At 38.4% G+C, this 13,634-nt stretch overlaps 1 protein-coding gene across 6 annotated transcripts in view; it reads right to left on the bottom strand.

The window, feature by feature from the left end:
• RNF17 (ring finger protein 17) overlaps positions 1–13,634 on the bottom strand; it is a 136,301-nt gene that overhangs the window by 70,116 nt on the left and 52,551 nt on the right. For all 6 annotated transcript variants that reach the window (XM_058437755.1, XM_058437756.1, XM_058437757.1 and 3 more), the window contains 2 exons: positions 11,176–11,366; positions 9,306–9,447 (listed from right to left, as the gene is read on the bottom strand). In XM_058437755.1, coding sequence (XP_058293738.1) covers positions 9,306–9,447; positions 11,176–11,366 — 333 coding nt within the window. The remainder of the gene's footprint in view (positions 1–9,305; positions 9,448–11,175; positions 11,367–13,634) is intronic.

Here is a 13,634-nt window from a genome sequence, read left to right as displayed (position 1 = left end):
GTCAGTATTATTGCAATTTTGGTTTATAATTCTACTTTTTAATTTTCTATAGGATTTAAAAGACAAATGCATAAATAATTACAAATCTATGTTATTGAGCACACAGAGTATAGAGATTAATTTGTGACATCAAAAATATTGGAAAAACAGAGCTGCAGAGAAGTAGTTTTTTGTGAAGTTAAAATTATGTTGGTATTAACTCATATTGGATTGTTATAACTTTGGGATGTTATATGTAATCTCCATGGTAATGATAAAAAATACTCTACAAGATAAACACAAAAAGGAAACAAGAAGGGAAGCAAAACCTGATACTATAATATTTGCATATCCATGTTCATTACAGCAGACAATCCAAATGTCCACTGACAAATGAAGGGATTTTTAAAATGCAGTATATACATACAAAGAAGTATTATTCAGCCTTAAAACAGGAAATCCCATCAATGCTTACAACATGGATGAATCTTTAGGACATTATTATAAGTAAAATAAGCCAGTCACAGAAAGACAAATTCTGTCTGAGTCCACTTATACAAGGAATTTAACACAGTAAAATTCATAAAAATGCAGAAGTAATATTGTGGTGGCCAGAGGTTGGAAGCAGGGAAAAATGTGTTCAATGAGTATAGTTTCAGTTTGCAAGATGAAAATGTTCTAGAAATCTGTTGCATGGTAATATGAATATGGTTAACACTACTGAAGTTACACTAAAAAATGGTTAAGATAATAAATTCTGTGTTTTTTAACACAATTACAAAAGAGATTTTTAAAAAAACATCATACTAAAAAGAAAAAAGCAACTAAACACAGAAGAGGGCTCTGATGGAGGAAAGAAGGAATAAAAGAGTGATAAGATACAGAAAACAGCAAATGGCAGAAGTCTTTCCTTATCAGTAATTACTTTAAATGTAAATGTATTAAACTCTCCAATTAAAAAACAAACATTGGCAGAATGAATTAAAAAAAAAAAATGATCCAACTATATGCTGCCCACAAGAGACACACTTTATACCTTATGCCATACACAGGTTGAAAGTCAAAGGATGGAAGAAAATACTCCATGCAAATAGTAATCAAGAGAGATCTTAGATGGCTTTACTGGTGGTATCAGGCAAAACAGACTTTAAATAAAAAATTCTTACAAGAGAGAAAGGACATTATAAATTGATAAAAAGGCCAATTCACCAGTAAGATATAACAATTATAAGCAATTATGCAGTACACATCAAAGGCCCAAATATATGAAGCAAACACTGACAGTATTGAAGGAAAAAATAGACAGTTCAATAATAATAAATAGAAGGCTTTAATATTCCACTTCCAACAGTGCATAAAACATCCAGACGGGGCATCAATAAGGAAACAGAAGACTTGAATTACACTGTAAACCAACAGGTCCTAACAGACATACATAAAACACTCTAGCCAATAGTAAAATATACCTTTTCTTTTTTTTTCCTACAAGGCCATTTAGAACATTCTCAGAATAGACCATATGTTAGGCTGCAAAATGTCTTAATAAATTTCAAAAAACTGAAATCATAAAATGTATTTGTCTCTATGACAATGAAAGGAAACTGGAAATCAAAAACAAGAAAAGCTGCAAAATTCAAATATGTAGAAACTAAACACCACAAACCACCAACAGGTCAAAGAAGAAATCCTAAGAGAAACTAGAAAATGCTTCAAGACAAATGAAAATAAAAACACAACATACCAAACTTATGAGATGCAATAAAATAGTGCTAAGAGGGAAATGTATAGCTATACACACAATTTTAAAACATTGAAAATTAAGAACCTAACTATATACCATAAGACAATGGAAAAAGAGAGAATTACCCAAAGGTAGCCGAAGAAATAATAAAGATTAGAGCAAAAACAAGACAGGATAAAGAAACAGAACATCAATAAAGCCAAAAGTTGATTATTTGAAAAGATCAGCAAAATTGACAAATCTTTAGCTAGAATAACTAGAAAAGAAAGAGAAGTTTCAAGTTAATAAAATCAGAAATAAAAGTGGAGACAATACTACCAATTTTAAGAAAAAAAAATTTTTTTTTTTTTTTCTTTTTAGATGAAGTCTTGCTGTCACCCAGGCTGGAGTGCAGTGGCACAATCTCAGCTCACTGCAACCTCTGCCTCCTGGGCTCAAGCAATTCTCCTGCCTCAGCCTCCCAAGTAGCTGGGACTACAGGTCCCCAGCACCACGGCTGGCTAATTTTTGTATTTTTAGTGGAGATGGGGTTTCGACATGTTGGCCAGGCTGGTCTCAAACTCCTGACCTCAAGTGATCCACCCGGCTCGGCCTTCCAAAGTACTGAGATTACAGGTGGGAGCCACCATGCCCGGCCAAGAAGTAAAAAACTATAAGAGATTATTGAAGACAATTGTATGCCAACAAACTGGATAACCTATATGAAATGGACAAATTCCTAGAAACACATAACCTTCCAAGACTGACTCATGAATTAGAAAATCCAAGTAGACTTATAACTACTAAAGAGGTTCAAACAGGATTCAAAAACCTCCTACACATGAAAAGCCCTGGACCGGATAGTTTCACTGCTGAATTCTACCAAACATTTAAAGAAGAATTAACACCATTCCATCTCAAATTCTTCCAAAAAACTAAAAGATGAATACTAACTCTAAGAGGCTGCATTACCCTGATAACAAAGCTATATGAAGACACTGTAAGAAAATTACAGATCAATATCCCTTGCAATACTGATGCAAATATCCTCAACAAAATACTAATAAACCAAATTCAGCATATTAAAAGATTTTGTTTTCTTCTAACTTGGTCTTCGGGTCTCTCTCTGGAGAGTGGCCATGAACTCTAGCCCTGCCCCGACAAGGCTCTAGAGGAGGTGGTCACTGATGTTTACAATAAATCAAAAGAGGATACTTCTTTATCTTGGTGAATGGGACGATGCCTTCTTGCCTGACCTGTGATCAAGTGTATGTCTCACAGGAAACTTGTTTATACTAGCAGATGCCTTCGTGGTTCTTGTCCGACCTGTGTCCAGTTTATTCCTACCAAGATAGCCACTCTCCAGGAGAGTGCTGACTGGGTGGAAAGTTAGGTATGTGTGTGTCAGTCAGGTGAGACACAGAGGCAGCAAAACAAAACACATGAAATAAAAGAAGCATTTTGTTAATCACAGATAAGAGTGAATCTGTGGAACTCTGCCTTTATTAAGGTCCACAGGCATTATCTCTTAACGCCTTCCAGCAGGGGTTGTGAACGGGCTAATTTAAAGAAAATATGTGTAAAGGGGGGAAATTATTTGCATGACTCTGGTGTTGACTCTGGTTTTATTGTGGTAAGCAGCTGTGGGATATGTTGGGTCAGTGAGACGTAGAACAAGTGACCCACACTGCAAACAGCCACATGTGGAGGGAAAGTTTTAACTAGGCCAAAGATGAGGTGGTATGACTCAGTTTCAAACAACTTATGTTAGGCCTAAAAATGGATGCCAAGGCAACAATGATGTTAAACAAATTTATGATAAAAAGATTATACATCTTTATCTAGTGGGATTTATTTTTAAAATGCAAGGATAATGACATATGAAAATCAATGCAGCAGGCGCAGTGGCCCACGGCTGTACTCCCAGCACTTTGGGAGAGTACCGTGAAAGGATCACTTCAGCTCAGGAGTTTGAGACCAGCCTGTGTAACATAGTGAGACCTCATTTCTTCAAAATAAAAAAATTTTTAAAATTAGCCTGGTGTGGTGGTGTGCACCTTTGGTCCCAGCAACTCAGAGGGCTGAGGCAGGAGGACTGCTTGAGTCTGGGAGGCAAAGGTTGCCGTGAGCTGAGATCATGCCACTGCATTCCAGCCTGGGCAACTGAGGGAGATCCTGTCTCCAAACAAACCAACAAGAAAACAAAACAAAATCCAAAATCAATGTAATACACCACATTGACAGGATGAAGGAGAAAAGACCAAAACACGATCATCTCAATTGTTGCAAAAAAGAATTTGAAAAACTGAACACCCTTTCTTGACAAAAACATTCAATAAACAAGAGACAGAACGAAACTTACTCAAGATGGTAAAGGTCATTGGGGAAAAACTCACAGATAGTATCATACTAAATGGTCAAAGACAAACGCTTTTCCCTTAAGACAGGAATAAGACAAGGAAGCCTGCTTTTTCATCTTGTATTCAACATATTGGAAATCCTAGCCAGAGGCCATTAGGTAAGAAAAAGACAAAAGGCATCCAAATCAGAAAGGAAAAAGTATAAATATCTCTGTTCATGGATGACATGATCTTCTATGTAAGAAAATCCCCCCAAATTACACACACACACACACACACACACACACACACACACACACACACCCACCCACACACACACACACCCTGTTAGGGCTACCTAATTAATTCAGCACGGCTGCTAGGCACAAAATTCACATGTAAAAATCAGTTGTGTTTTAATACATTAGCAAATGAGCAAATTGAAGAGGAAATTTAAAAAGCAATTCCATTTACAACAGCATCTAAAAGAAGAATTAGGAATAAACTTCACCAAAGGGGCCAAAAATTGATATGCTGAAAACCATACAAAACTGTTGAAAGATATTAAATAAGATTTAAATAAATGAAAAAATCCAGTGTTCATGGATAAGATGACTTAAAATTGTTAAGATGTCAATGCTATCCAAAGTGATTTACAATTCAATGCAATCCCTATTAAAATCCCAATGACATTTCTCTGTTCATAGATGACATGATCTTATACGTGAGAAAATGCCCCCAAATTACATACACACACCTTCTCTCTCTCTCACTTGTTAAATTAATTCAGCAAAGCTGCTAGACATAAAATTCACATGTAAAAATCAGTTGTGTTTCAATACATTAGCACATGATAATATCATACTCAGTATCATACTGTATTTCTTGGAGAAATAGAAAAACCCATCCTAAAAGTCATATGGCATCTTAAGAGACACTGAATAACCAAAACAATCTTGAAAAAGAACAAAGTTGGAAGACTCACGCGTTTTGATTTCAAAAGTTACAACACAACTACAGTAATCAAAAGTGTTGTACTGAAATAAGGACAGATACACAGACAAATGGAACAAAATAGAAAGTCCAGAAATAAACTTTCACTTTTAACAAGGGTGCCAAGACCATTCAGTGGGGGAAAACACAGTCTTTTCAACAAATAGTGCTGGGAAAACTGAATATCCAATTCAAAATAATGAAGCTGGGCCCTTACCTTATACTTTGTACAAAATTAACTCAAAATGAATCAAAGATCTAAACCTATAAAACTCTTAGAAGAAAGCATAGGGAAGAAGCATCATGATGTCAGATTTGGTAATGATATCTTGGATATGACACCAAAAGCACAAGCAACAAAAACAGTAATTAAATTGGTCTTCATAAAATTAAAAACTTTTGTGGAATAAAGGACACTATCAAGAAAGTGAAAAGACAACCCACAAAATGGGAAAAAATACAGCCGGCCTTGGAACACGGGTTTGAACTATGCAGTTCCAATTATGTGCGAATTTTTTCCACCTCTGCCCGACCTGAGACAGCAAGACCAACTCCTGCTCTTCCTCAGCCTATTCAACATGAAGATGATGGGCATGAAGACTTGTATAATGATCCACGTTCAGTTAATGAATAGTAAATATATTTTCTCTTTATGATTTTTAATAACACTTTCTTTTCTCTAGCTTACTTTAAGAATGCAGTATTGAATACATATACAAAATATATGTTAGCTAACTGTTTATATATTATTAAGGCTTCTAATCAACAGTAGGCTATTAGTAGTTAAGTTTTGTGGAAATCAATGCAGACTGTGTCGAGGTTCATGCCTGTAATCTCAGCACTTTGGGAGGCTGAGGCAGGAGGACTGTTTGAGACCAGGAGTTCAAAACCAACCTGGGCAACATAGCAAGACCCTGTCTCTAAAAAAAAAAAAAAAAAAAAAAAAAAAAATTAGCAAGCTGTGGTGCATGCCCGTAGTCCTAGCTACTTGGGAGGCTGAGACAGGAGACCACTTCAGTCCAAGAGTTCCAGGCTGCAGTAAGCTATGATCTTGCCACTGCACTCCAGCCTAAGCAACAGTGCTGGACCTTGTCTCAAGAAAAGAAAAAGAAAAAAAATAGTTACATACAGATTTTTGACTACACAGGGGTTAGTATCCACCACTACCACTTGTTCAACGATCAACTGCATTTGTAAGTCATATATCTCATAAGAATTTAGTATCTAGAATACATGAAAACTCCTACAATCCAACAACAAAATAAACAACCCAATTAAAAAATGGACAAAGGTTTGGGCATGGTGAATCATGCTTGTAATACCAGCACTTTGGGAGGCCAAGGTGGGAGGATCACTCTAGCCTAGGAGTTCAAGGCCAGGGTTACCTAGCGAGACCCTGTGTCTACAAAATAATAATTAGCCAGGTGTGGTGGTATGTGCCTGTAGTACTAGCAATATGTGAGGCTGAGGCTAGAGGATCCCTTGAGCCTAGGAGATTGAGGCTGCAGTGAGCTTACAATCATGCCACTGCATTTTAGCCTGGGCAACAGAGTGAAGCCCTGTGTTTAAAAAATAAAAAACAACAAATAAAAAGTTTTAAAAATTTAAAACAATAAATGGATAAATGACTGGAATGGCTATTTCTTCAAAGATACACAAATGGCCAATAAACAAGGACATGTAAAGATATTCAGTATCACTGGCCATTAGGGAAATGCAGATGAAAATCACAAACTGATACCACTTCACACTTATTAAGAATGCTATTGGCTGGGCGCGGTGGCTCACACCTGTAATCCTAGCACTTTGGGAAGCTGCGGTGGGTGGATCATGAAGTCAGGAGATCAAGACCATCCTGGCTGACATAGTGAAACCCGATCTCTGCTAAAAAATACAAAAAATCAGCCGGGTGTGGTGGCAGGTGCCTGTAGTCCCAGTTACTCGGGAGGCTGAGGCAGGAGAATGGCATGAACCCAGGAGGCAGAGCTTGCAGTGAGCCAAGATCGTGCCACTGCACTCCAGCCTGGGCGACAGAGCGAGACTCCGTCTCAAAAAAAAAAAAAAAAAAAAGTGCTATTATTCAAAAGAAGACACTGATGCAACCAACAAACATATGAAAAACATGTTTATCATCACTGGTCATTAGAGAAATGCAAATCAAAACCACGATGAGATACCATCTCACACCAGTTAGAATGGCGATCAGATGCTGGAGAGGATATGGAGAAATAGGAATGCTTTTACACTGTTGGTGGGAGTGTAAATTAGTTCAACCAGTGTGGCGATTCCTCAAGGATCTAGAGCCAGAAATCCATTTGACCCAGCAATCCCATTACTGGGTATATACCCAAAGGATTAGAAATCATTCTACTATAAAGACACGTATGTTTACTGCAGCACTATTCACAATAGCAAAGACTTGGAACCAATTCAAACGTCCATCAATGATAGACTGGATAAAGAAAATATGGCACATATATACCATGGAATACTATGCAGACATAAAAAAGGATGAGTCACATCCTTTGCAGGGACATTCTCAGCAAACTAACACAGGAACAGAAAACCAAACACTGCATGTTCTCAGTCATAAGTGGGAGTTAAACAGTGAGAACACATGGACACAGGGAGGGGAACATCACACACTGGGGCCTGTTGCGGGGTGGGGACAAGGGGAGGGATAGCATTAGGAGAAATACCTAACGTAGATGATGGGGATGGGTGCAGCAAACCACCATGGCACATGTATACCTATGTAACAAACCTGCATGTTCTGCACATGTATCCCAGAACTTAAAGTATAATAATAAAAAAAGAATGTTATTTAAAAAAGAAAAAAAAAACAAGTGTTCATGAGGGTATGGAGAAATTGGAACCTTGTGGATTGCTGGTAAGAATGTAAAACTGCGGCTGCTGTAGAAAACAGTTCAGCAGTTCTCCAAAAAAGTTAAACATAAAATTACCATATAATCCAGCAATCATTCCTAGGTATTATACATACCAGAGGAACTGAAAGCAGAGACCCAAATGGATACTTTTATGCCAGTGTCCATAGCAGCATTATTCACATAGGCCAAAAGGTGGAAACAATCCAAATGGCCGTCAATAGATGAATGGATACTACAAAATGCAGTATATCCATACATGGAATATTATTCAGCCATATAAAGGAACAAAATTCTGATACATCCTACATAATAGGAACCTTGAAAACACTAAGTTGAAGTGAAAGAAGCCAGATACAAAAGGAAACATTGTATATGATTTCACTTAAGAGGTACCTGTAATAGGCAATTTCATAGAGACAGAAAGTAGAACAGAAGTTCATCAGGGACTACGGGAGAAGAAATGGTATATGATTGTTTAATAGGTACAGGGCTTTTGTTTGAGATAAATAAAAAGCTCTGGAAATGGATGCACAACACTTAATGGCCTTAATGGCACCAAATGGTATGCTGAACAATTATTAAAAACTATAAAATTATATTATGTATATTTTACCATAAAAGACACTGTAAAAAATCAACAACAGAAATAAACGCAAATCCTAACTTAGATAAGCGCTTCCACAACTCATTTGAGGAGCCACTACAGTGTGATGCAGTGCTTGAGATGGCAAGTTCTGAAGCTGCACAGCCTAGGTCAATCCTGGCTCTACCCTTTCAGAGCTGTGTGATCTTGGGCAAGACGCTTCATCTCTGTGGTTAGGGTCTCCACATTCAAATGGAGACAACAGTGTCTTTCTCACAGGATTGTTGCAAAGATTAATGAGTTAATTCACTTAAAGTCTTAAGGGCCTTATGATGAGTTAAATCATATAAAGCACCCAGAAAGCAATAAGGATGAACTATTATTGTTACTATCTAAACACATCAGTCACACATCCAAAGTTCAATACGAAATGCCTTTAATCTGTGTCTATTTTGGTGTTCAAATTCAGAAAACATCTAATAATAATTGGTAAATTTTCAGATGTACAGGTTAGAAAAAAGTTTATCATTATATTTCTATTTGCTAACTCTATATGCTTTCCTAGTCTCCAGATTTCAGAAGGTAGCAAGAAACATTTATACATTAATTATCCTTTATTGTTCTTTCAATTTATGATAAATCATGTAAACTTGTTTGAAGTTGCAACTAGTAAGAAATTTAAACGTATAGAAGGTTAACAGTGGTATGTTTGCTCTAAATAAAATTGACGGGAGATATTCTTGTTATACATGTCTAATTAAATTTTTTTTAAAAACTTCATTTCAAAAACACTATATACTTACCAACTGAAGATAGAAATCTCCAGGACTATTTATATGACAAACCGTTACTGAAACATCTGTCATTTCTTTAGGCAAAATAGGTGGATGATAGTGTAAAGTAGTATTTTTTTCAAAGTGACTTCTTAGTGATTGTGACTTAAACCTAATTAAAAGCATAATGAAAAGCATTAGCAGGGTCTCACCCTGTCACCCAGGCTGGAGCGCAGTGGTGCTATCATGGCTCACTGCAGCCTCTACCCTCCTGGGCTCAAGCAATCCTCCCATCTCAGCCTCCCAAGTAGCTGGGACTACAGAGGCATGCCACCACACCTGGCTAATTTTTGTAGAGACAGGGTCTCCCTACATTGCCCAGGTTGACCCTGAACTCCTGGGCTCAGGCGATCCTACTGCCTTGGCCTCCCAAAGTGCTGGGATACAAGTGTAAGCCACCATACCTGGCCAAGCCATTTTCTTAAGTCTCTTTTCTCTCAGTGACTTGATCTAAAGGAAGGACTTGTACATGTACTGATTTACCAAAAGCATTCATCATCCAATTTCTTTCTTCTAACATTTCTTGGTATTGTCTTCAATTATCAAACCAGGTTAAAATAAGATATCAAGTCTCGAAACTTTAGAGCTAGGCTTTCATGTCGTACTTAGATTCAAAGCTGCTTCTATTCTTTGTGTTACATTGATATCTGTGGTCTGTGGTAGCAATTGGTGATGTCACTGAAGGGTCTCCGTGGCTCCTTCCAGCTCCAAGACTACTTGTATTTTTCTAGAATGGAACCTGCTTGGGTTCCATTCCCAATCACCCAGCGTAAAAATTAGAATCTTTGACTACCTCTGCGGTTACTTAAGTCATCAGAAATGATGGACAGCCTAGGCACTGTGGCTCATGTCTGTAATCCCAGCATTTTGGAAGGCCAAGGTGGGCAGGAGTTCAAGACCAGCCTGGCCAACACGGTGAAACCCTGTCTCTGCTAAAAATACAAAAATTAGCTGGGAGTGGTGGTGTGTGCTTGCAATTCCAGCTACTCAGAAGGCTGAGACATGAGAATCACCTAAACCTGGGAGGCAGTGGTTTCAGTGAGCTGAGGCTGTGCTACTGCACTCTAGCCTGGGTGATGGGATGAAGACTCTGTCTCAAACAAACAAAAAAGAAATGATGGACAAAGAAACTTTAAACATCTATTCTAAATTCGTACATTGAATATAGGGTAGTAATCATGAACTCATTCCAAAGGCTACAAAATTTAGGAAAATTTAGGAACAGTTAAACTATAATTATTGAAACCCTCATACAGCTGCTTATAAAGTTATCAAGAGTCCAAAAGATGTTAGGTATTTATACATACTTTATATTTTGAGGTACCTTAATTTCTCTAATTTTTCTAATTTTCATTTTTCTTTACAGACAGCATCTCACTCTGTCACCCAACCTGGAGCACAGTAGCAAGAGCATAGCTCGAACTCCTGGGCTCAAGCAAACCTCCCACCTCAGCTCCTGACCTGAGAAGCTGGAACTACAGATGCATGCCACCACGCCTGGTTAATTTCTTTTTCTATTTCGTTGTAGAGATGAGGTCTAGCTATGTTGCCCAGGCTGGTCTCAAACTTATGACCTCAAGGAATCCTCCCTCCTTGGCCTCCCACAGTGCTAGAATTACAGTTGTGAGCCGCCCTGCCCAGCCTATTTTCTTAAATCCAATTATCTGAATCCAGTTTTCACAGACAACAACTGTACTTAGAAAAGTCTAAGAGCAATATTTTTCACTTCTTCAGGTATGTTAAGGTTTACTTTAGAGACATGGTTTTTAAAGGCAAAATCTGCTACTCTTATTTATAGCTATAATCTCAAAGAATATTTAAGTTTTAATAAGTTACTTACTTTGCTAGTTCCATAAAAACCAGCGCATCTCTAAGAGACACAGGCATATCACTGCTTATTTTATTCGGTGGTGGTTTTTGCAGATCTACAATAAGCACACCATCTTCTTCTCTAAAAACTTGCATTGAAACAGCCTTGTTATTTACCATTTTCAAAAATTCCACTTTAGCTTCCTCTTCCCAGCCTTCATTCTGTGCAAAAAAGTAAAATTCCATAGTAATTAGTAATTATAAGTATCGCTAATGTTACAATGTTCTGGATTTAGGTTTGTACCAACCAGAGATGCAACTGTGAACAAACTGAACCAACCACAGACATTAGGAAACAGCCAGGGCTGGCCAGGCATGGTGACTCACAAGGTCAGGAGTTCAAGACCAGCCTGGCCAAGATGGTGAAACCCTGTCTCTACAAAAAATACAAAAATTAGCCGGGCGTGGTGGTAGGTGCCTTTAATCCCAGCTACTCGGGAGGCTGAGGCAGGGGATTGCTTGAACCCGGGAGGCAGAGGTTGTGGTGAGGTGAGCCGAGATCATGCCACTGCACTCCAGCCTGGGTGACAGAACAAGACTCCATCTCAAAAAAAAAAAAAGAAAAGAAAGAAAAATAGGAACAGCCAGGGCCATAAACTTAGGGGCAGTCTTTATGAATGTACAATGTGCATATACCTTCACTTTATAAATATATTCTCAAGGTTTTACTTTAGAATTTAGTTTCACTTTTGAATATTAATATGAAGTTTATAAAGAAAGATCTCAAAATGAAAGAAAGAAGTATTCAATTTTCCACTTAGATGAAAATTCAAAAGGTAATTTTGAAAGTATGGGTATGCCTAAAATAAAATCTAAAAATTTACAATCATCAGTTAATCTAGCTTCCATTACTAGCAATGCATGAGATTTATGCTACTTAAGTGATTTAAAAAAAAAATCCACCCACTGGGCAAAAAATTTTTTCTTTTGAGACAGGGTCTTACTCTGTCACCCAGACTGGTGTGCAGTGGCATAATCTCAGCTCATGCAATCTCTGCCTCCCAAGCTCAAGAGATCCTTCCACCTCAGCCCTCATGGTGCACTACCACGCCTGGCTAATTTTTGTATTTTTGGTAGACAGGGTCTCACCATGATGCCCAGGCTGGTCTCAAACTCCTGAGCCCAAGCGATCCTCCCACCTCGGCCTCCCAAAGTGCTGGAATTACAGCCTTCGGCCACCAAACCCAGCCAAAAAACTTTTTATGTTGATCTTTGAACATTTAAGTACCACATCAAAAGTAAATTTCAGGATCAAAACCAGAAATTCCTTAAAAACAAAAAAAGAGAATAGCTTTCTGAAGTTTTTATGATTATAAATGTAAAATCTACTCAATGTAAAAAATGTGATGTGAAAAGTTAAAAAAGAGAAAATTAAAAACAAAACACTCACCATTTTAAAGAAAACACCAGTGCTATTATTTTTGTGTTTCCTTTTTTTTTAAATTAACTTATTTGTTATTTCAAATATGTGTTGAATGCCTTCTATGTGGCATGTGATCTGCTAAACGCTGGGAATACAATGATGAGTAAAGACAGACTCCTCTGCTCTCATAGACCTTGTAAGAATACAACTGCTTAACAGGTATTGTTACAATTTCTGTCTCTTAAGAGTTTACAATCTTTTTTTTTTTTTAATTTTTTTTGCACACAAAAAAAACAAACATTTTCTAAAAATACATACAAACAAAAAGATGCATATCAGACATATTAGGAAGGTTGCACATGGGAAGTCGGGGAATAGAAATGGGGGGTGGGAGTTAAAATAAATGTGAGAGGGACTTTATATGGATCAGTGATAATAACTCAATCCTCAATTTGACAAAGAAGAGGGAGAAGGAAGAGGAAGAAAAAGAAAGTGGGATAAAGGATCAGAAAGGGAGGAAAATAGAAAAAATTAGAGTATGACTCCAGGGTAGACCTGTTTTGTTGTCACTGAGTTGGTTGGTTGGTTTGTCTGTTGTATTTTTCATGTTTCGCCATGTTGGCCAGACTGGTCTCGAACTCCTAGCCCGAAGTGATCAACCCGCCTCACCCCCCAGAGTGCCGGGACCACAGGCGTGAGCCACCACGTCCAGCCCCCACATTGCTTCTGGCCTCCGTGGTAGACCTCCGAGACGGAGCGGCCGGGCAGAGGCGCTCCTCACTTCTTCCCAGACACGGGGCGGCCGGGCAGAGGCGCTCCTCACTTCCCAGACGGGGCGGCCAGGCAGAGATGCTCCTCACTTCTTCCCAGACGATAGGTGGCTGGGCAGAGGCGCTCCTCACTTCCCAGACGATGGGTGGCCGGGCAGAGGCGCTCCTCACTTCCCAGACGATGGGCGGCCGGGCAGAGGGGCTCCTCACTTCCCAGACGATGGGTGGCCGGGCAGAGGCGCTCCTCACTTCCCAGACGGGGCGGTCGGGCAGAGGCGCTCCTCACTTCCCAGACGA

The sequence above is a fragment of the Hylobates moloch genome, unplaced genomic scaffold (assembly GCF_009828535.3).
Source record: "Hylobates moloch isolate HMO894 unplaced genomic scaffold, HMol_V3 SCAFFOLD_4, whole genome shotgun sequence".
In the NCBI taxonomy this organism is placed as follows: Eukaryota; Metazoa; Chordata; class Mammalia; order Primates; family Hylobatidae; genus Hylobates; species Hylobates moloch.
The sequence above is the reverse complement of the archived record's forward strand: the minus strand, read 5'-3'. Positions and strand labels throughout refer to the sequence as shown.